Source organism: Mytilus edulis, chromosome 9, assembly GCF_963676685.1.
Source record: "Mytilus edulis chromosome 9, xbMytEdul2.2, whole genome shotgun sequence".
NCBI classification, from domain to species: domain Eukaryota; kingdom Metazoa; phylum Mollusca; class Bivalvia; order Mytilida; family Mytilidae; genus Mytilus; species Mytilus edulis.
This window is the reverse complement of record NC_092352.1, coordinates 7,600,578-7,626,371: the sequence shown is the minus strand read 5'-3', so window position 1 is coordinate 7,626,371 and position 25,794 is coordinate 7,600,578. Positions and strand designations below refer to the sequence as shown.

At 29.7% G+C, this 25,794-nt stretch overlaps 1 protein-coding gene across 1 annotated transcript; it reads right to left on the bottom strand.

Annotated features, from left to right (window-relative positions):
- Positions 1-25,794, bottom strand: LOC139487559 (guanine nucleotide-binding protein G(o) subunit alpha-like). Its single transcript, XM_071272447.1, has 9 exons — positions 25,382-25,794; positions 17,826-17,917; positions 13,380-13,472; positions 11,195-11,355; positions 7,976-8,104; positions 5,311-5,440; positions 4,616-4,687; positions 3,735-3,822; positions 1-3,033 (listed from the first exon to the last, which is right to left on the bottom strand). The coding sequence occupies exons 1-9, from the start codon at positions 25,503-25,505 to the stop codon at positions 2,843-2,845; spliced, it is 1,080 nt and encodes a 359-aa protein (XP_071128548.1). The 5' UTR covers positions 25,506-25,794; the 3' UTR covers positions 1-2,842.

Here is a 25,794-nt window from a genome sequence, read left to right as displayed (position 1 = left end):
CTAAAGTTTGTCTACATTTTATTTAACAAGACAATAAAACTTTTATTTTTACTTAGAACAGAAAGATATGTACAAATAACAATAAGTAAAATTAACAAAAAACAATTACAGCACTGTAAGGGTTAACACTGGTTAATACTCAAAATTAAAATTATTTCCACAGTTCAAAATAACTGAATGAGAATGCCAATTCACATTTGATGACATATTTTTTCAAAGGATTGTAATAACATATCATACTCCAGTTGGACAATCAGTCAAACATTCTTGTGTATGATTTTAAACATCAACATCATTTCATAAATACATGAAAGCTACAATGTATTAAGACATGCAGTTTATACTTCTGGTAGTAATACAAAATTGTCAAATTTGATAAATCTTCTTTTAATAATATGGATTAAAACTTATATAAGTCTTCATGATATGGTAGAAATTCTTGAACCTTATAATATTGCATCATTTTAATAGTAAAAAAAAACATGAATAAATTCTTCATAAAATGCTTTAAGACAATGTATACTATCAATACCCTTTTAATCTGTCACAAGCCTTACATTCTTTATTCATAGGAATAGAATTAAGAATGGATTACTTATTTCTATTCTGAAGTACAAGATATGTGTTTCTTCAGCTTATGAAACATGCCAAAATGTTGTGATGTAAAAAAAACTTGCATTTCTTGTAACTTTAATGTCATATAAACTGATAAAATGACAGGTGATGACATGATATAGGTGAAGATACTTTGTACAAATGATAGTGGGAGATAACTCAATGATATATTTCTTTACGAGATCATAGTGTGTTGTATGACAAAGGAGATAAGTCAGATGAACTGTTGTGTTTTTGGCAGTGTCACAATAAATAAATCATGAAGTTATATGTAAAATGGAATGTAATAAATTATTTAATGTTATTTACAATTATTAATGATTATTAAATATATGTCATTTCACTGATTAGAAAATGTGGAACAGAAAATGATATTAATCTCAAGCTTTCTAAACATACTACATTAACTAATAGCAAGTAATTAAATGTATTTAATACATATATGTTTTGTTCTAATTCTGGTGCAATATTAGACATATCAGACTGTGATATATGAGGCAACTCCAATAATTTTTTTAATTCTAATTCAACATAACTTTTATATCTTAAAGATGCTATCATTTGTATAAGAGAAGTTTTTGTGGTTCTGGCAATATGTCCTCTATTAAGTAGGTTGCTCATATCTCAAAATTAATGAAAGAACCTCAATATGAGGCAATTTTGCCAATACAGCAGTGTTCTTACATGTGAAATACTAGAGGGCCTAAAGCAAATATGCAAGAAATTTATCAAATATATTGTTGCTGATTATCAGAAAGACTAATAATATGTTTTGTTAAAATCTCAGGTGAGTTTTATGAACGATCATGATGGTTTTTTATTTTCAGGTAAATGACCCAAATGTGACCTTTAAAGAATGTTTTTACGTTTGTTGGAACTGTACTGTACAAATGTAAATGAGGATAAAATATCAACAAACAGACTTTAACTTATGGAACTTTTATCATTATTTATGAAAATCAAAACTGACAATTGACAATTGTTTTTTGTCTATGAATTTAACACTTTGAGTATTTTGAATTTAAATGAATCCAAACGATCATTATGCTCTGTTTTACAAAATGAATGAGTATGTTTTAATACAAAAGAAAAATTTGAGTGTAAATTAACAAATTTCAGTTGTATACATATAGATCTTACCACCACATGCCTTTAATTAAGACATCTATTCACTCTGATTAGCCAAATTTTAAAACTTTATAACGCAAAATTTACCAAGCATTTTTAAATTTTCAAATCTGACTATTGATATAGGATAAATATTGTTGTCAACAGCGTAGTAGAGTGGTAAAATCTGTTTCTCTAATGGTTTCATGAAAAATGCTGAGTGCAGTGTTCTGTAGGATACGACGAGAAGTTGTACAAGACAATATTTGTGGTTTACCTAAGTTCATCAAACTGGTCAGAACCTGTTTTAATGCATATATAATTAAGAGAAATAAAATTAGCTTTACAGAATAAATTCTACAACCTATCTATTCAAAATCGTATTTGATATTTCTACAGCATTATATATGACAAAGTCTTCAATGCATATGTTTACTTCAGCTAAGTGCATCTAACTTTTTAAAAGGAAAATTGTATGGTCCTAAATGGCACTCAGTACGTTGCTTTGCATTGCAAATCATTTTAAAATCAAAAACTCTAAAAGCATTTAACTTATTCTTAAAAGTATATATTACACTTCCATAATTCAAAATTGCTTTAAAAAAGTACAATATGAAGATGATATAAGACTAGCTGGCACACATTCTATAAAAACAATCAGTAAAACAACTATACTTGTGCTTGAATTCATCAATTCTTTGTAATATTTATAATTCTTCAAGATATAACAATGACTTAAAATGAAGGATATTTAAAATAAATGGTAAAACAAATGATTTGAGATCATTTAACACCACCCTTCTGTATACATAAAACAATCTGTTTTATTTACATATCACAGAAACTATATTTGGCTTGTTCTGTAAGCAAAGGAACATTCCAGTTGTAATGTGAAGTTCTATCCCTTCTCAGATTATCCTTGAGTATGGAGTCCATTACAACATTAGAATGTTCCTTAACAACCTTGATGTAACCTTGACATAAGTCACATGACCTTGTAAGGATCACAACAAAGAACTACTCCTCAGATCATCCTTAAGTATGGAATCCATGACTACACTGGAATGTTCCTTAACAACCTTGATGTAACCTTAACATAAGTCACATGACCTTATAAGGATCACAACAATGTACTACTCCTCAGATTATCCTTAAGTATGGAATCCATGACAACTTGGAAAACAACCTGAATATTGCTAGTGTCTGTTGCAGTGGTAAAATGTGGATAGATGACTTTAGACGGCACATGATTCTGACGCTGAAATTCTATTCGTATAAAATGAGCTGCACTATCAAAATCACGGTCTTTACCTGAAATATAGAAAAAAAAACATAAGAAAGATAAAGAAAGAGGGCAGCAAAAGAATTTGAAAATTCTGGGGATTTAAAAACAAAAGTGTATCATCTGGATTTTGAACATGTATTGTCAATGATCCAATTTTGTTTTTTTTAATGCTGTTTATCTCCCTTAATGAATAATCATTGTCTGATATATTCATTTTTTTTACACATGAAAACAGGCCATCTATGTGTTTTTCATTCCTCTTGTGTTAGTGTTCTTGTATTCTATTTGACTTTCATATATTTGTCATTTTGCCTCAATATGGCCTTTTTGTGATGCTGCAGCTTCAATCAATCATTATTTGTTACCCCAATTTCCCATACACAGCCTTACCTGCTTCCTCTGATTGTTTTCACTGAATAAAAATGTTGAAAAACAAACATTGTTACAAAAATGTTATAACATTGTAAGTCATTTACAGCCATTCAAGTCCCTTATTGAAATGAGATCCTTTTGGAACGCAATGCAGAAATCGCATTGTAGGGGGTTCCCATCATCAGATCATGTGTGGTCTTTGTAGAGGCAATTATGGAATGTGTTCTGTTTAGTGATAACAGCAATACTTTAGGAAAAAACAGTCTAGAAAAAAATTAGACTGAAAAATGACATCATGTGATAGCTAAAGCTGTCACTTTGAAACAGTTGAGCTTCACAAAATGTATATACCAACCTCGATAATCAGGAAAGAAGTTCCGCAGATGTCTCTCAGAATGACGTATCTTATCTTTAAAAAGATCCACTTTGTTCAAAAATAAGATCTGAAACAAATAAATAAATATTTTTCAAACAAATAAAAAAACAAAAGAAAGAAAGACTACTTAACTTAGACATAGATGTTGCTATGGTGTATAAACTAAAGTCAAACCAAAAAAATAGCCTCTCCAAGAAACCTTTTTTGCTCCCTGACAGCTGATTTCCCCTGACAACTGTTATAAATGTGCTTATCTCCCTTATGTAAAGAAATAAGTTCATTTTAAAACTAAATGAAATTACTAATAAGTTTTGCAGTGTTTCCAAGATTTTCAAATAAAAATATATATCAATATCTGTTTTAAATTGGGTGATATTTTGTTAGACACAAAATTAACCAGATACCTACTCCCAAATTTCTATAAATTCATCAGAAAAATCAGCTTATTTTTTCGCAATTAAAGTCGTTCTAAGTCTGACATCTTCTAGTTCTATCTTTTAAAAAGAAATTTCCTTAAATCTGTGCCAATTGAGTATTGAATATTTATAAAATTTAGTGTTTTATATAATATGAATTGAACCACTTTTAAAACTGGGAATATAATTATCAAACATGAGTTTAATGGCAGTTCAAAGAAAATAAACAAACCAAATGCTATTTTAGATTTGAACCTCTCCAGCAACTCATCAAAAGACAATGAAGATGCCATATATATAAATGTTTTGAAAAAGACTGGCATATCATATAGCTAAATAGGAGAAAACTAGCAAAGTAGATATGAAAAAAGTATTTATATAAGTTACAAAAATCTTAAGACCATTTTTAAAATCTATTCAAACTAGTACATATTATAAACTCACCATACAAGTCTCCCTGAAGAACCTATTATTACAGATACCTCTGAACAAATTCAAACTTTCTTCAAGTCGATTCTAAAAGATAAAATAATAAATTATATAGCAACCTTTCAAAATGTTGTTTATTCTTCTTGTTTTGTCAAATTGGATTATCTCCCTTTTAACAATATGTTGTCTCACTTCTTTTTGTCTTTTTACTAATCTAATTACATTATCTTTTTATTATAAAGAACAGATTCAAAAGAAATTGTTTACAAAATACTATAGTTTCATTCATTCTGTACTGTTTGGTCTTTTTTGTCTGTTTTTTTAAGTATTGTAGCATAATAAAAACTAATTTTCAGACAATATTGTTCCAACTTCTCTCTGTTTCTGATGTTTGTCTTGATTAAATGATTTGAAATTACAGTCTCCTTTATTCAAAATTATTTTTTTGTCATCATATTTGATACCATTATGTTAGTCTAGTACACAAAATCCTTATCATTAGTTTCATGTAAATCTAAACTTGTAGGAATTTTTGGTCCTCAATGCTCTTCAACTTCGTACTTTTTTTGGCCTTTTTTTATTTGAGCGTCAATGATAAGTCTTTTGTAGACGAAACACGCGTCTAGGGAAAAAAATAATAAATTTAAATCCTGGTATCTATGATAAGTTTATTTAAAACCTCTAAAGTAAAAAAATTAAATTAAACTAACCACATCTGGGTCTTCAAACAAGTACATATCATAACAACTTAATGCTGCCACAAATAACACGGCTTTAACATCCCCAAAACAATGGATCCACTTCCTCCTCTCTGATCTCTGACCTCCGACATCAAACATTCTGAAAAATATCATAAGAACATCATAACAACACATACATAAAGTTTTATATTTGATATATACTAGTACCTACATGTATAATAAAATTAGCACCGACTATAAAGTTTGGAGTTACTCATAATGTAAAACAAGAGTGCACACGCTGAAATGTCTCGCCTTCTATACTAATCATTGATATTATGTTGATAGTCCTAAGTATAAAGCTAAGCTTTATTACAACTGTCACATAAACTTAACATTAACCAAGATAACTAAACAAAGACCAATGAACCTTGAAAAAGAGGTCCAGGTCAGATGAACCATGCCAGGCAGACAGGTACAGCTAACAATGCTTCTATACAACATATATAGTTGACACATTACTTATAGTTTAAGAAAAATAGACCAAAACACAAAAACATAACACTGTGCAATGAACCGTGAAAATGAGGTCACGGTTAAATAAAATCTGCTCAACTGACATAAAGATCATAAAATATTTCCATACACCAAATATAGTTGACCTATGGCATATAGCATTAGATAAAAAGACCAAAACTCAAAAACTTAACTTTGACCACTCAACCATGAAAATGAGGTCAAGGTCACATGGCATCTGCCCGATAGACATGTACACTTAACAATCATTCCATACACCAAATATAGTAGACCTATTGCATATGGTATGAGAAAAACAGACCAAAACACAAAAATTTAACTATAACCACTGAACCATGAAAATGAGGTCAAGGTCAGATGACACCTGCCAGTTGGACATGTACACCTTACAGTCCTTCCATACACCAAATATACTAGCCCTATTGCTTATAGTATCTGAGATATGGACTTGACCACCAAAACTTAACCTTGTTCACTGATCCATGAAATGAGGTCGAGGTCAAGTGAAAACTGTCTGACAGACACAAGGACCTTGCAAGGTACGCACATATCAAATATAGTTATCCTATTACTTATAATAAGAGAGAATTCAACATTACAAAAAATTTGAACTTTTTTTTCAAGTGGTCACTGAACCATGAAAATGAGGTCAAGGACATTGGACATGTGACTGACGGAAACTTCGTAACATGAAGCATCTATATACAGAGTATGAAGCATCCAGGTCTTCCACCTTCTAAAATATAAAGCTTTTAAGAAGTGAGCTAACGCCGCCGCCGTAGCCGCTGTAGCCGCCGCCGGATCACTATCCCTATGTCGAGCTTTCTGCAACAAAAGTTGCAGGCTCGACAAAAAAACTGTACTGTAAACTTTAGTTACTGACATCCATATCATTTGGACCATTGTGGGTAGTTTTCTCATTATATACCACATACACCTTCTTATTTTTATATTACATAAATTTGGTGTGTCTGAACTCAGTTATTTTCTAGCTTAATCTTCTTGAGGAAAGCTAAAAAACCCAACATTGTCAAATTCTATATTTTTTACTACATGTAATAAAAATATGCGCTGTAGTATGTTTTTCCTTTCTTGGATTCTAGTGAATTGCAGGTTATATACATTTACATATTTATGAAATTTCATTTAACTTTGTCATCGTTACCTGAGTTTTTCTCTCTCTGTTTTTTATGTACTATGTTTTGTCTATTGTTATATATATAAATCCTGTATAATATTGTACAGATTTTGCTCAAGCTGTTTCAACTATTGGTAAAGTATCTTGTTTTATTGGTGTATACTAGGTTTTTTTCACACATACAAAACTTGCTACTTATTGAAGTATGTAATTTTATCCCATGTATATTCTTTATATAAGACTACTCCAAACAATAAGTACATATTACATAATATAAAGTTTATTAACAATCCATAAAATCTTTCCTTACTGACGTAACAAGATTAACGAATGTTTACATTACGTGCACTATAAGAAAGTAATTTTAACCAGGAAATATTGTACTACAAAACACAACTCTAATGTTTCTTTACGTAATTTATTGTTGTCACCACATGGTCGTTACAGACAGACATGTCTTAATTACATAGCATTTAAATCTGCACACAAAAATGTCACATGCTTGTTTTATTAGGTAAATAAAATTCGCTTTAACATGATTAAATACTTTGGTCTACTCAAAGGACACAATGTCTAGCTTTGGAATGAAAGGCATAAAGTCCTTCCCCATAATTAGAAAATGTGAGACATTTCAAGTACTTCTTTGCATCATGAATGTTCACATTCAAAAAATTGAGAGGCGAATAAGGATTTAATAAATTCATTCATCAGAACTTCAATGAGACTAAATTAGATATATCTTTATTAGACTAAATTAGATATATCATTATTAGACTAAATGAGGTATCCTTATTACCAAATGGGCTAAAATGCATAGAATAAGGATTGCGATGTGGTATGGTTGATAAAAAGACAAGTATCAATTAGAGACCAAACATAGATGTTAACAAATACAGGTCACCGTACAGCCTTCAACAATAAGCAAAATTCATACTGTTTAGTAAGCCATAAAAGATCCTGACAAAACAAAATGTGAAACAATTGTTGTTCTTTACAGAAGTTTTGGTGTATTTGACTTACCTTATAACAAAGTTGTTAATCTTAAAACATGTTTCTAAGATTCCAGTTGTGCGTACCCTGGCTCGTAGAACATCTTTTGCGTTAGGTATAAAGTTATGATGACATATTCTGTCCATATTCTCAAAGTAACTGTAAAAAAATAGTTAAGTTTAAGACATAATAATATCAAATCGCCATAATTAACAGCATACCAAATTCTTATGGTCCAAATATTTTTTTCATGATTTTGCATGTGTAGACCAAATTGTCTGTGTGAGATACACACGTTATACTATTCTCTTTTTACTATTTGTTTACAAAATGTAAAGTATTGAGGTCAGACAGGCTTTTTTTTATATTGCAGTGTAAACACCCAAGATTAAATAAGATCAATTTCAATCTGGTCTTTTTATGTTCAATTCAAATAAAGATATGTTCAATTTCTTACAAGTGAAAACAGGGTCTTATAGTATGATATAATATAAGTTTATCTGTAAACATCTGAGGTTAAAATGTATTTTATGAAATATAAATGTCAAATTACCAAAAGCTACAAGTTCATCAATTTTAAACTTACTATTCTTTGTCTGAATGTCAGATCTATAATCATCAAAAGAAACTATAAATGCATATCTTTGGGTTTTTTTGTGTAGTAGGGTTTTCTTATTAAAATTATCCCAATTATCCTACATTTGATGATGTACAAAACCAAATTAAAGATATTTGTTAGAAGCTTAATTTGAGTTTGTTTTATCATAAATGTTCTCCAATCAATAATGGGTAACACCATAATATTTTTCGCAGTTTTACCATAATCCTGGGTTTTTTTAATGTTGAAGGGTTTAATTCTTAACATTGCTCGTTATTTTGAATTTGTGCACGTACAAAACCAAATTACATAAATGTGTTAGTCTGCTTAATTGGAGTTTGTTTTACCATAAAAGTACTGGCCGATAATGGGTTACACCATAATAAGTTTTTTAATATATTCTCAGTTTTACCAAACCTTTAAACAAATTGGTACAAGAAGACTTGAGACAGTTCAATGTTTTACCTTGTAAAATATATATATTACCCCATTACACTTTAAATTGATGTCTATAATGGACCTAGAGTCAACACACTTTGACTTAATATTTTATGGCCTAAATGTAATGTACAAGTTACATCAACCTGAACATATCTACTTTCAGGTCAACGTGATATAGAAATGTTGACCTTGTCATTTTATCTTATTTTATTCATTATGCAGAATATTTAATCATAATGAAGGTCAAAATAACTTAGAAAGTAAACATGCCATAGTTATCAATGTATCATTTTCAACCCGTTTACCAATTTAATTAATGAGGTTTTCTTTCCCTACAGTGGATCATTTTTTTCTTCTGAATTCAGTAAAATTTGACTTTTCATGGATATTTGATTTTGTCATTGATACAAACAAGTCTATAGAAAATTTGTATTCTGTTAAACATTAAAGGTTTAACTTATGTTTTATAATTTGACAGCATGTAACAGAATCTTGAGTACAGTCTAAACACTCAGACATGAAATCAGCAATATATTTTACTATATTTATCCTTTTAAAAACTGAGGTCATTCGATCCTCTTAGGTCGGATAATCTTAAGTTCAACATGAATGACCATTCAATGGGCCACTTAATTGTAGGTAACATTTCAATATATACAAATAAAACACTTCACACCTGTACCAGGTGATAAGATCAAAAGGCCTAACAGATGTAAGTATCTACCTATTGTCTAACAGGTGAGATAAACAAAGGAAACACCTGGTAGAGTCATTGTCTTTACAAACTTTTATTGAATATGAATCATTAAAATTCTTTTTTTACCTGTTTATGTCACTTTATTGATTGTTTTTACCTGGGATTTGATTACCTTTAATCATTGAGATGCATCCTATATATGAGAAGATTCTCCAATGTTGGTTTGATGTGTCATTAATTAATATTTAAAGTTGATGGCTTTATGGTTACTTGTAGAATAACTGAATGTTATCATCTAATGAGGTTTTGTGATGTATTTATTTACTTTATTCTCAACATTAAAAATCTATAGGGACCCATTTAAATAGTTAGCATAGTTGTCTATAAAACATAATAAATGGAATTACAAAACCATAATAAGGAATTTGTGCAACTTTCATTGTATTCACTACTTCACTTTATTTAGTGTCAAAAACACAAACTTGGTTTGAATTGAGTGACAGAATTAACAAACAAAATATAGATGTTCATATGATGTATTGATAGCTGTAATTTTAATACATCTAAATGCACAAAACTATTTATCTTTTTCTGAATTGTTTTCCCTGTTTTTCATATTAAAAACCCAGGTATTTTCAATGTTATTCAAGCCATCACATTCCTACTTAATATTATTTTCAAGGAAATATCAGTACTAAGTCAGGAATTATATGACAGTTGTTTGCCTTTCATTTGACGCGTTCGAGCTTTTGATTTTGTCATTTGATAAGGGACTTTCAGTTATGAATTTTCCTTGGAATTTCAGTATTTTACTTTTTAGTAAAAACATAATGACATCACTGAAACTTGATATTGGTAACGTCACAGGATTTTCCAATGTGCTGTGCAGAATTATATTGGTGTAAGGAAATACAATAATAGATTGGGTATCATTTGAGTAGGATTTGTCTTCCTCATCATCAAATTATAGACTATTTCATTTTCAGAATATATGAAGTTTCAAGGTTTCAAATTACCAAAAAAAGAAGGCCATGGAATTGCATGCCATTGTATGAAACATGAACAATTATAGACATATTGAAACATTAACATACACTTCCTGGATTTAATTGATTTTGAAATGCATGTTAGAAACTGAGAAACATAATTATTGTCCAACAAAGTAACAAATTAAGGCCAGGTATTTTGCATATAATATTTTTGAAGACAGGCAATTATATATTAAGCAAGCCATTTATGCAAATCATCATTCTAACAAAAACAATTTATAATTCTAGTAATACAGCTAGACTCCTTACATGTTATCAATAGATATGGCTTGTTTGAAACATAGATTTTTTTGGTTTGTAGACATCTACTGACAGTTTATTCCTCAATTTTATCAAAATAAAATTTATAAAACTCAAATCGTGAATGGAAGTTCAAATGGTACAAGTAATATTTACGGCTCATCAAACAACAAGTCTGTACAATGTCACAGAACATCGTTAACATTCCTTTCTATATTACTTACTATATAGCCGAATCATTCAGTTCATATTCATAGCCTCGAGACACAGCTAGTCGTACCCCTCGGTCCTGCCACAAGTATTTCAGTGAAGCGTACACATCTTGATACATGTTCTGTTTTTTGTCAAAACAACAGGTACAAGTGAGGACTTTTTCTGCATGAGACTGGAATGTTAAATATGAAAAAAATAGATTTAAGGTATATGTAAATATGGTATAAATGTCAAAGACATAACTACCAAGCAACAATAAAATTGAGAATAGAAATGGGGAATGTGTCAAAGTGTTCATCAAAATAGTTAGAAGTTGTCATAAGTCATATCTTAGGTTTTTTGTTGTTTGGAGAATTTGAAGTTGATGACAGACCTGGGACAGTTTCTGTTTAATTTATATACACTTGTTTTAAGACTCAAAGCAATTCTGTGCTTGACATTTTGTGTGGACATTTGTCTATTCTTAAAGACTGGCTGTTGACTTCTAAGTAGATGTCTTGTGGAAGTTACTGTGGATGTTTTTTTAATGTGTACCATTTTTTTAGGTTTAAGGAAAAAATATCTTGTCTGTGTATGTTTGATTTTGTGGTTTGTTAAAGTCTACATACAAGCTCACAAAATCAATCAACAGACCGTTTACCACCAAGAGAAAGGCATTAATCCAAAACATAAAGGTGAGGAAGACAAACATTTGACCATTTAACAAAACACAGTAAATTAAAAGATTTAGCAATCTAAAACAAATTAATGGAACTTTTTCCTAACAAAGGATAACAGATAAGCACTGATGTCATTCAGATACAAAGAATTCAAAAGTCAATAGTACCATGGATTAACATTCTATACATTCTTGTAAAAAAATCCAAAATATCTTTATCCTATCAAAGATAGTCTAATCCACCCTATTCTTTAATGTGGTTTAACACAACATTGTTCAATCTATTAATGATTTTATTACAACTAATTTTTAAAAGTTTAAGGACTTAATAAAGACTTTATTGACATTATAATCCAAACAACAAAAATAAAAAGTCATTGAGTTCTATCTTATCCTAATAATCTTGACACAATAAAAATAGAATTGTTTTACAGTGGACGATTTGTAGGATACTGTTACCGCTTACTTCATTGTCACTTTACTAAAATTGAAAGATCTATACAATTCTGGCAATAGCTTAAGATATTTATAGGGGTTTACTTTCCTATTAAATTTCAATTTAGAGTCCACAATGTTGTATACAAAGAACGAATTAGGTTCCTCTTATGTGGTATAAGTTACATCAACAGAGAACTTGTAAATGTGTTAAATGGATAAAATTGTTACATTCAAATTGTTCCTAGTGGGTAACTTAACCATCATAACAGCGCATTTAATCTAGTAATTTGTAATTTGGTCTACTCTTTTTTAGTTTAACATTGTTATCCATGTATCTTGACTTTTCCCCACAAAATACAATATATATTGTTAATTTAAAGCTGAGTGGTGATGTTTGAGAGGATTTTCCAAGTGAGGTATTGTCATTTAAATTGAGGAGCAAAAATATTTTTTCAAAATTTGACAAGTGTCCTTAAATTTCATCTTTTTTACATAAACTATGAATTACCATAATTCGGCCATAAATGTAACACAACCAAATTCAGTTTATATAATATAGATGCCTCCAAAAGTATATAATCTTTGAAAAAGTCACATTTACGTTATAATTTATGTATAACCATGTTAAATATTGAATGAAATGTGAATTTATCCATCCAAATTCAAACTTAAGTATTTAAGAATAAAAAAAAGGTGTTTATTTAATTCCTTCAGGATTACATTTGAACATTTATCAGAAACCTTCAGAATCAAAACTTTGGCAAGCTTAAGATATAAATTCAGTGATGAAAAAAAAGTGTATGATCAACTTTCAACTTGTAAAAGTTTCTACAAATGTTCAAGAAGAAACTAAGACAAAATCTGCCAGAGTGGAAGCTGTAACTATATATCAGAGGATAATGCCTCTTAATTCTGTGTCTACTTCGGTCCTTATCATTGGATTTTTTTGTTTTGCTCATTGTTGAAAGCTTTACAGAGAGACACTATAGTTGCTAGTTTGTACATCACTTGGTCTCTGGTGGATAGATGTCTCATTGACAATCACATCACATCCCCTTATATTTCAATATTCAAATCAAAATCATTATGTCTTGACTTACTCTGTATTTAGGATTTTCCAGATTAATACGTAACAGTCCCATTCCTGTCAGGACATACTTCATGGAACCCAGTAAGTTATCCAAGACAGCAGGCTGAAAAGAAAAGAAATATTGATGATTATGAATTGCAATCATTACTTTGTATGATTTTTTTTTTTAATGATAAAATTTGATGGGCATGGGTTGTTATTTGCTGTTTGGTCAAGCTGTTGTCTCTGTGACACATTCCCCATTTCAATTCTAAATTCTATTCTTAAATATTTTAAATTATACGGAAAGAATTCTGATATAGCCCCACATGCCTCATATTTCTGTGACAGCCAAAGTTTCCTGTATACCGGTAACTTCCTTCACTTTTAAGAACCTTTATATGTAACTGACATATTGCTCCCAGAACCTGACAATTTTGAAATTGAGCTATGGCTATTAAATGATAGTGTTTGAACATCATTCAGTTAAGGGACAGATTGGTCTTACAAATAGATGCCTTTTTGAGGACTTTCTGGGGCAAACCAGAGATCAGAGAAATCTTGGACTAACTTTTCAGATAATCACAAACCAACATGATAGTCCTGAAATAAATTACACAATCTATAATAAAAATATGATAAATTCATACTATAATCAGCCATATAATGGTCATAGATTTAATAGTATTCTATTAATTAAATATTAATAATTCAACACTCCTCTATTTATCATATTTAAATAGATCTTATAGATATTTATTGACTAAGACATGTCTGACTTGGCCTTCATTTAGACAGTTAAACAATATACAATCTTGTCGTGTCTTTCATCAGCTACATAAATACCACAGAAAAAACACGAAAATTTGAATAAAGGGTCGGCAATGTTAATGATCATATTAAGGTCATCAATAAAACCACAGAACCATTAGTAATTAGGCCAGGTAAATATTAACGTAGGTGTGTATAGATAATATCCCCAGGTAAAAACATATTCTTGTCCAATCATATTTATAAAAAGTTTTTCTTACCTACAGACAGTAATCTGACTATAAATAGTGCAGACTTTTGATAACAAATAAAAATATTATTGAATATTTATTGCAATGAGTTATCCTGTTCAGAGTTATGCCCGAAGGTTGTTTTTTTCCTGGTGAAGTAGTTCTAAATCATAAAACTTTCTTTTTTAATCCGACTTTTTACACGGAATTTAAATAAATGATTGATCGATATGACATTGATAGCCAAATATATGACTTCCCATTATTTAATCTAAACATTTCATTTTTTGTGGAATTTTATCATGAGTTTTTTTGACTAGTGAACAAATATCCAGGTGAATTCATTAGCACATAATGCATTGGGCTTAACTCATGTGGTTTGATAAAAGGTGTCAACTTGCTTGTCTTTGGAAGTCAAAACTTTTTTCAGAAGATTTCTCATATTATAATCATAGTATCATTTACTAGTATTCTTATTATGTATTGCTTTTAAGAAGGGTGTATTGGTTCTTAAGCAACAAAAGAAACCGGTCCCAACAAAAACTTTGGTTTCATGAAGTGTAAGCCATTAAAAAGAGCTGTGGTGGTCAAATACAATATAGCACAAAAACAATTGATAGAGAAAACTCATGCAGATATCAGATAAAGGTTATTAAGTAAATGCTTCTTGTTTTTTATATAGATTAGACCGTTGGTTTTCCCATTTAAATGGTTTTACACTAGTAATGTTTGGGGCCCTTTATATCTTTGTGTTTGGTGTGAGCCAAGGCTCTGTTGAAGGCTGTACTTTGACCTATAAAGGTTTACTTTTACATATTGTGCTTGGATGGAGAGTTGTCTTCTTACATCTATCCAGACTAAGGTTTGAATAGGATATAAACATACAAATGCATATTGTCTTCGAAACTATTTACTTAGAAAAAAATAGGTAACTATTAAGATCTAGCTGTGTACTTCAATTGAGTAGGATACCTTAACCATTTCTAGTGAACTAAACACAAATTGAATTCTCAAAGAGAATGTTCCAAATGTTGAAAAGTTCAACTAGGAAGGGAGATAATTCTTAATGGCAGAATTCCCTACTACATGTACTAACAGGACCTGAGTCAAACAACTACTAGAGATTTCAAAACTTTTAAAATGAAAGTGTGCCTTTTATGAGTATGCTGTCATTATCATCAATAAAACAATGGTTACTAAAGTTTCTTTAAACTTTATGCAGATGGAGCATTGAATCTTCAAAAAACATTTTTAAACATTTGACTGTCCCTCAATGCACTGTGTGTACACTTTTCTTTGGGACCATACCACTAAGTATTCTAATTGCTCTCTACAATACCTATAACATGTTTACGCTATTACGATTTATAAGAAAACATATAAATAACATGTATGACATGACGAGTAGGTGACAATTTAACGTAGTACCTGACAGGTTAATTATATTGTATTATCTACCATGTCATTTATAGTATGAAAAATATTTGTATGATCTCTGTAAATAAGGAGGATTTATTTCCTGACATATTCCATTCACTTTCTATGTACATGTACTAGTATATATATATATTTATATCATACCTGATTTAGGTAAGCCATTTCTACGCTGGCTGAGGTGAGCCTACTAAAAGGTACTATTAAAGTCTTTTAACAATGTATAAGTACATTCAGTTGTTCTTAGTAAGATGTACAAAGATTCTAAACAGTACGTTTGCATTAAGAAGTGCTCTGTTACTTAGTCTAACCTTTTCAATGGTGATTTCAAGACCTTTTATTCAGAACAAATTTACTATTGGGTTTTATACTATACTTTTTCGATATTATAACCATTATGACCGTAAGGTTTAAATGTGTTTCATCTATAATTTATATCTATTTTACATGTTCATACATTTCAAATCATGCAAATATTCAGATTTACTGGGTAGCAACATTGTTGAAAAAATTCTTTATAAAATGCATAGCAATAAAACTATTGTTGTACTATAACACTATCCATAAAAATCCCCTTAAATTATTATTATCAAAGACGTGTATTTATAAAACCTGACATAAAAATTCAACCAGAAAACTACTCCTATTGAATAGATCAGAAAGATCTAAAGCAAATGAAACTAGGTAGCCCATATTTACATGTTAAATTAATGTGTTTAAAAATAAAAATTGTATTAAATAGTAATCCAATGTATTTCATAATAGATGATGCATTATAGCCAGGTATTCAATAAAGACTATTACAAAGGCAGTCATTTAAATAGCTTGTCCATAGAAATCTTTCTTATGGCTATGCTTTTTACAAGCTACTATAAAAATACTGTATATCAGGCACGAGAAATTGACAAAATCGAATGAAATATGCACAGACATTTCTGTTTGAAAGAAAAATCTTTAATTCTATACATTTCCTTCTTTTCAATGAGAAAAATCCTGGTTTAACAAATTAATAAAAATCAATGTCTAAACACAGAGACATATGTTACATATACATATCCTATTACTTGATTTTAGTTAACATCAGCATTGATTTGTAAACTTTTATAAAAACAAATAAGACAGTAAGAGACAGTTATGCTGCATTGGAAGGTTCCACCAAAACAGTTTCAGACTGACAGCAAGCTATCAAAGCTAAAAAATTGTTTAAAATTGAGAATGGAAATGTGGAATGTGTCATAGAGACAACAACCCGACCATGGAGCAGACACAGCGAAAGGTTGTGGTCAAATATTTTCATTATTAAATATATAACAAATAAGGTTTTATATCAAATAAGTACTGGACATCTGATGACCACATTAACAGTGGCATGCTTTATTTTGTTTAATACCAAGACCAGACTGACAACGATGAGATCAATCTTATGACATGACATTATGAAAGATTGTTTGGCAAAGAAGACATCATTACTGTAATTAACAGTAATTTATAAGTTTAAAGAATGTTTGGTATGGTAAATAACTCTAACATTTAATGTTTCCAGTCACCAAATGAACTCTCTTAATTCAACCAAAAGTCAAATATATAAAAAAGAAAATCTAGTCAGTCTATAACATTTAAAACTGAGCTACATTATTGCCTGTTACATGTACTGACATACAACTATCAGAAGATATCACAAAGACCATCATCATAAATTAAAGTCCATTCTAAAAGATGTACATCAAATCTGAGGCTTATATTTTCAAGATTATAATTCAAGTTACCTAATTATATAGTTTTTGTTAATACTAAAGAAGAACCAAATGAAATAAGAAAATCCAACCAAGATTGAGACATCCTACCTATTTTTAGTTTTTCAACCAACAAAAAGTAAAATAACGAAAATATCAAATTTTTAGGACAGCATATATTCTAATGACCTAATGTACTTGTTAACCCCCTCCCTGTGCTATCTCTGGAAACCATAATGTATAGTAATAGGAGACATATTCCTCTCTGTGCAAACACCATCCATCCTGGTGTCTAAAACAAATTCTTACCTTGAACGACATTAATTCATCATTAGAGAATCCATCATGGTGTATTATCTTCATTTGTTTTACCAAAGTACTTTTGCCACTCTCTGCTGCACCTGTTTAGATACAAAGAAATATGTTATAAATAAAACTAATGACACTGTGCCATTTCGATATTTATATATATTATCAGGGGTTTCAGAATTGCTGGTAGATAGTCCTTAAGCACAGATATATCTAATTCCAAAAGGAATAACAAATTTTTAAGAGAAAATATTCTACATTGGCCAGAACATATCATACTCTCTATCTAATATTTACTTATATGTTGTCCATACTCTGAAGAAAGTATGTTATAGAAGCATATAATTCCAGGTTTAAATAAGTTTGGTTCAGAGTTCTTGTCTTTTCTCTAAAATACTTTCCATCCTTTAAATTTTGCTTTATTTAGAACTATATTTTTTTTAGGAGGACATTTCAATTATAACAATGAGCCATGACTAAAAGCTCAAGGAACATGGCAAAAGCCAGATGCCAACTTCAATTCATAAGGTAGTTGAATACCAATTATGGTCTGTGTGCAACTCTTGAATCTTAATGTTTTGTTAAAGTCATTTATGTACACAGTCTTAGCAGGAATGAGAAAATCCCCCTACCAAGTTCAAGGATGATACCCCAACAGTAACAGGAGTGGTCAATGAATACATTTAGATCTTATTATAACAAAACCCATGTTTAAAGATCTTTAAAACAATTAACATTTATTCAAGATGTACATAATGAAAACTGTCTTTATTTTATTTTTTTGGAACATAGATTTAATTACACAAAACAAATACCATTCATAGAAATATAGATAATGATGATAAACATTATATGTCTTAAAGGTATACTTGTAAGATTGTTAATGAATGAATGATTTAACATGGGAAATGTAGGCGGAGAATCATTTCATAAATTAAACATAAGCATTTAAAATATGTGTTGTTGGAATGTGTCTGTCAAGCGGAAATACAACTGATGCAATACTACATTCTCTACACAAATAATAATGAATTACATTCTGTTATAATGTTAAGGGCCCTTTATCAATTAATAACTCTGGCTTACAGGTCAAAGAATTGTCACATCCATGCCATTATATATTTTTATTTACCTATAGGAAGATATGTAATGAAAATGTGTATTTAAAAGCTATTTCCTTCATGCACATGTTATAGAGGGGCCTGATGGGGTTTTTTTTTGTTCTTCATGATCGGCGAATTTTTGCTATTAGTGATCCGTTTTTCTACAGATTTTATTTTTTTATATTTTTGTGATCCTTGATCATGAAAATTTATTTTCTGTGAATCATGATTGACATGAAAAATCAACTCGTGAATTGTGATGAGACATCCATTCCTCCCCCCCCCCAAAAAAAAAAAATCAGGCCCCTCTTTATATGCAGTAACACCTTTTGTTTAAATAAATCACCCCATTTAAAAAATGAAATTTCTCCCGGTTAAGTCCCTACACTTTCTACTGTAATGCTGAGACTAATATAACATTGTGTTCAGTGTACTTTGCTCAGTGTAACGTTTCATAAGATTCTAACCATGTTGGACAGGGGCAATGATGAAACTTATTTGTATTGTAATATCTTTGACTAATGATTGATTGATTGGTGTTTAACACTTACAGCACTATTGACTATTTCTAGGCATCAGTTTTTCTAGATGGAGGAAGCCTGAGTGCCTCAATAGAACCGTGACCTTGGGCAGGAAAACTGACAATCCTTGTCAATATAAAGGTTTGAATAGAGCACACTTGACAATCGCAGGGTTCGAACTTCTTATTCATATGCATTAATATTGTGTCATACAAGTACAAACAGAAAATTAAAAAACATATATGTCATCTGTAATCATTACATAATTTTTTGATCTCCAGACTTACAGGTACGCACAGGTAAATACTACACATTCCAGGCTAGAAAATCTAATATTTACTTTGGAAATTTTCACCTTTAATCTGCTTTTTTCTTTTAGCATTAAAATATTTAGAAATAAACCTATCATATTAAAGAATTTTCACCTGTGCATGCATTTTTTATCAGAATTTTCCAGTAGATATTTCCTTCCTCAGTGATATGTCTTTACATGTATACATGTAAATTTAAATGAACCTGGTTTTAATTGAAAATATGTATCTTAAACTTAAATACCTACGAATTTCACATATGCACAGTAAAAATCAAATATTGGAAATATGTTAATTAGATGTAATATATTTAGTTGTAATATTTTTAAGATAACTGTCCACTTCAAATGTAGATTTTTTTTGTTTTTTTCTTCCTATTCAATCCTAATGGTTTACAAAGGAAATATGCTGTTGTGGAAATTTTGGATAAAAATGTACCTAGATTAAACAATTACAAAAAATATTCTATTACCAGAAAAAGTCAATATTATCTCTAAACTGATTGTTTATCATTCTTCAATTTCAGTTTAACAATCATCAAAGAAATTTAAATAGTAACATTAAAGGGGTTCTAGACAAGCAGGTAAAACAAAACCAGTAGTTTAAAACAGAAAAATGTCAATACTAGACCACACAATGTTATAACCCTAGTGACTCTGAAGGTAAAATAAAATAAAAAACAATTCTGATGAAATTTTTTTTTTTCGTGTCTCTTGTCACTTGATTTCCAATATCCAGACACAAGAGAAAAACAGTTACTTCTTGATGTTAAAAGATGACATAAATGTTTAACAAAAACATTACTTGTGTTTGAAAATTCCATTGGTCATTGTTGGTGTAAGATTTATAATTTACTTCAAATTATGCCCATAGTAAACATGGTAAAAAGAAAAAAAGTACAAACAAAATCAAATGGAATTTTTCAACAATTTTGACTTTTATATTTTAAACTTTTCACCATTGGGTGGTCTGCAGTAAGGAGGTGTGTGCAGAGATTACTTTTCAACCTCACAGTTACTGGTGACTCCTGCTATTATAGTCTTGTATTAAACTGTTTTAAGGGAGGACAACTAATCAAGTCTTTGAATACAACTGTAATCAAAAGTTGGCTTTAATGTGTACAGCATGGTCAGAGTCATACCAATACTAATTTATAATGTTATTGAACATGGTCAAATCTAGCTCTGCCATTATCACAAATGTAATCAAGTTGAAAAAATAAGGAGTTTCCCATTTTATTGAAAGTTTTCCGGTATTTTGGTTTTTATTTTGGATAATCAGTTAAACTGAATATTGAATAGAAACTATAAAACTATGAAATTGATGACCTTCCTGTCGACCAAACACAAAACCTCGGTTGGACAAATGTAAATCTTAGGTTTAAGATCAATGTCGTTCTCGGTACTTTGCCCACACAAATCTTGTTCAAGAGCCATTATTATACCATTATGCATATAATCCTAGTATTAAAAATTCATTTTTGACAATGGTAAATCTGTTACAAAATAGAAGTTTGTCATAAGGGGATTTGTAAAAATCTCTGTCTTTAAAACCTGTATGTATTGAGAATTACACTTTCTTTTATGCTGATCAGTGACTTCTTTACAGAGTTAATTCCTGTACTAAACAAGATTTATAATTTTAAGTAGCATGAGTCAATACTATTTAATGTTATTAATTACTTTGATATGCTGTTTTGGATTGATCTCGGGTCAAGTTTTATCCTTTTATCATTTTCGGTTTGTACATACCAGTCTTTTTATTACTAAATCGTGCATTAAAAACATATACCACAAAAAGTAGTTTTTATTATGCATTTCAAAAAATATTCGTGTCATTAAAATATTCTTTTTACAAGTTATCTAAAAAAAAATCATGCAAGGTCATGAAGGTCCCCTGCCATTAAAAGCCTAAGATTGAGACATTCATTGACTAAAGGGAAAGCATTTGTCCTACGCTAAACTACCAAAACATTTAGGATGACAACACTCTATTGACAATAATCAATATTGAATTGGATCTCCAAAGAAAAGTCTTTTTAAAGTGCCCTTCTTTAAATGACAGTTTATATTGATCACAAGAATAGTGAATCTTGATAACTATGAAATTATATTACAGTCCAATGAAATCAATAATATATATAAAGTACATGTAATATATATATAAAGAACAAAAAAAGGAAATACCAAAGGGGAAACAAGAGCTACAAGTCTATGAAAAACACTATTATCATGGCCTGAAAAACGGACAAAGACAAGAACTTAGGTCAACTACATGTAAACAATATACTGAAAACTTAAGATTGACCAACACAAACCCAACCAAAAACATGGGGTGAACTCTTTAAATCAACAAGTTAATATTCTACTTGTACAATTCTCAGTCAAAATTACTATTAAAACATGCTAATACTATTTAATAAAACCAGCTATGCAATCGGCTAAATACATATGTACCAGACAACCTCAGGTCTGCAACTCAAATTGACAAAAACCAAGGAATCATATAATGTAACAACTAACTCTGACTTATCAAAAGGTTTAAGATTGTGACAAATGTAATCACAATAAAATAGAATCTAAAGTTGACCAATAATCACAATAAAATAGAATGTTTAGTTGACCAATAACAATCTCAGATGTGTGACCATTCCTACAGAGCATAGTGATGATTTATCACAAGACAAAGCTGAGCTTATACTTTTCAGCCTTAACTCAAAAGCTTTAACAAGAAAAAAAAAAGAGTTCAACTGTATTTTTCCTGTAGTTATACTTTTCACAACTGAAAGGAGTATATCTTATTAAGTTGACAAAATTACTGTCCCAGTAAGTCATCAGGAATTGTGAAATCTGAACATACTGAAGCAAAATTATTATAATTGCCAAATTATTTTAGATTGGCAGAATATATATCTTATAAAGTAAAAGATGAAGAATTTGTCTGATAATTCTGTCAGAGCATGGAAGTATTATATTGACAAACCTCAACAAGAGATTATTGAGACTTAAGTAAAGATGAAGAATCAGTAAGGATGAAGAATTTATGGCTCTTTAGAAATGATTGAGACTTGAGTGTCTAGACTTGTTAAAATATTTTATAGATGATAAATTTATGATGAACATATCATACTGTGTCCACAGTGCATGTAAATAGTTCCATATACCATAATGATATAGTTCTGAATGGAGCCCATTGTATAGGCCTTGAGAAGTGTTATCTGACCATCAATGTTTGAACAGCCATCAATATGAACTTTAAGAGGTGGTGATACACCACTTTATCTGAATAAACATCTTATATTGTATTCACACTGAGTGGAGAAGTTTACATATAATGTGACTTATTTGACTTCAGGAAATCTTCATAAATATCTGCTGATTTATAGGGGTAATTTATTATATTTGACATGGGAATAATAACATAAAATTGTAACTATAAACACTGAAACAAAGAATTTAGATTTGACACATTTTTAGCAGTATTGAGAAGTCTCCACTCCGCATATCTATTCCTTACTTTAGAAAAACGCTATATACTATATATTATACTTATTTATATATGTATAAACATGCATTTTTATTTCTCAAATTGCCTTATTCAGGGTCTTTTGGCAAAACATTACAAATTGTGAGTGCCAATCCTGTGAAACAGGTGCAGCTGTTAGCTGCTTCGGGGCCCCTCAATTCATCCATAGTTATTAATGATAAATTTCTGTTTTCTGTACAAAACGGTGTATATGTTTTGAGGAATTATTTTGTCTCCACTTATTTTATCATTGCCTGTGCTACAGTCTGATTTACATAGTATGCTTTCTGATGAAACCCCTCCCCTTACTGCATGTAACATGTGTAATATCATTCTGTTTATTTATAGTCAAACACAGACCCATTTAAAGATTTTCACAGAGTTTTGTAAGATTTATAGTAGAATGAGAGAAGGTTAAATACTAAAAATACATAAACACACAGCTATTGAAAAATCAAATATTGAAAAAAGAGATTTAAAATGACAACCTTGTAGGGACAATTTTCGATCATTTATAATTAAAAAGTCATTTAATACCAACTTGTAAAAACTTGAAAATGGAAGTTAATTTGATCTAAAAACATGTTTATGTGTCATAATCAGTAAGGAAATAGATAATATTGAAGGTGTTACTATTACAAATAATAGCTAATCTGTATTACAAGGGCTATCATTGGGACCTTAATCATTGATAAACAAGGAGGTGTCAATTTAAGATTAAGTACTACCTGTATATTCAGTGTTAATCAACAAGAAAAACACGCTGGTTATTGGATTACCTTGTACACAAATTATTAAGATCAGGCCTCTAGGCCAAGATATGTTCGCTAAAAATATTTGTCCTTCCTTTTTGTTTGAGTGTCACAGAAATAATCTCTTTTTTCCCTTTCAAAAGCTTTTAATTATAATTAAGATATTTTTGATGAGAGTGAAAGTCTCTCTGTAGATTAGGTAGAGTTGACAAAAGTTATAAATCAAACTAGCTACTAAGTATCTGTCAGAATTATAATACCACTCTTTCCTGGACTTCAAAACTATTTTGTTGAAAAATGCAAAGAACCCTTTTCCATACATTGAATGTTATTAAAACAAAGAAACCTGTAGTTCAAATGTACATGTATGTCATAATGAATCTTTGGTCCAACAAGGCAAGAGGGTTTTGATAGCATATTGTTTTGTTTCTCAATAAAGATACCATATGGGACAATCAAAATGTGAAAATTGAATAAGAAGGACAAAAAAAACAATGACCAAAAGTTAAAAAAATTCAAATGCAAATAATAGTTCATAACAGTCTTAACTTAAAATTTATCAGTATAGTAATTTAAGAAGTCTACTCAAAACCAAGACTTCCCTGTGTTACTTTAAAGGATAAATAATCTTTGTTCAATTAGTGGCACTGACATAACTTATTATAGTCTTTAGCAAATAAACATTTGCGTATATATGTCATAAATTAGGAAATGTTGATAGAAGGTGTTTTAGCAAATGGAACATGTCCTGCTTATATCTGACACAGATCTTTTAATAATTTTACAAAAACATTTTAGAATAAAAAAATCTTCAAATAAAGACCATCAGCTTTTAATATATATATACATGCAACATAACTGACCATCCAAATTAGTACTACAACATAATTTACATGTTTTTGTTCCTAATTAATTAGAAGCTAGATGACAGGCACTCAAAATTTGAATGTAATATAAGACACACAAAACCATGACATCCAATAGGGAGAGAAACTTGAAGTCAAAATGGCTCTAATGCTGACAATAATACACAATGTAGACTATAATACATCATGATTTTTTTTAAACTTTAATAATTGTTATTTTAAGATAAATGGTCATGCTCTAGTATGCTTGTACATTGTTATACATTTTTGTTCTAGAATTAACAGCTAGATCATTTAGGAGTAATTATTGAAAATCAAAATTCTTCTTAATTTCTCATATTGAATATTACAATAATCTTAATTCAATTATAATTTATTTTTATAAGAAGGATCATTTAGTGTAAAGTAATATTATAAATTTTAGCAGAGACATAATTATATGTCTAAGAAGATTTTAGTACACATGTAAGAATCTTACCAAGTAATAAAATTTTAATGACATTTTGCTCTTCTTTAGCCCATGACTGTAACTGTCGGTCTATAACATCACTTTTGGCACGTGCTTTCAATTCCTCTTGATCCAAACTTAAACACTGACCCATATTAATGAATTGTACATTTTCACTAAAATTACAACACAGTATTTTTTAATAATACATTTAAAACTTTTTCATATTAATAAAATCCAAATCATATATTTTAAAAGATCAACACACTAATTTCCTTTAAAATCTAAAAAAATCAACTTTAAACACAGACTGTCAACACAAATATATCAATGTCGATTTTTCACTACAGACACCCGTACTACTTATTTGTGTACTGGGACATATGATTTGTTGTCGTGTCCTCAAAAAACATGTAAATGCAAATGTCACGTGTATGCAGAAC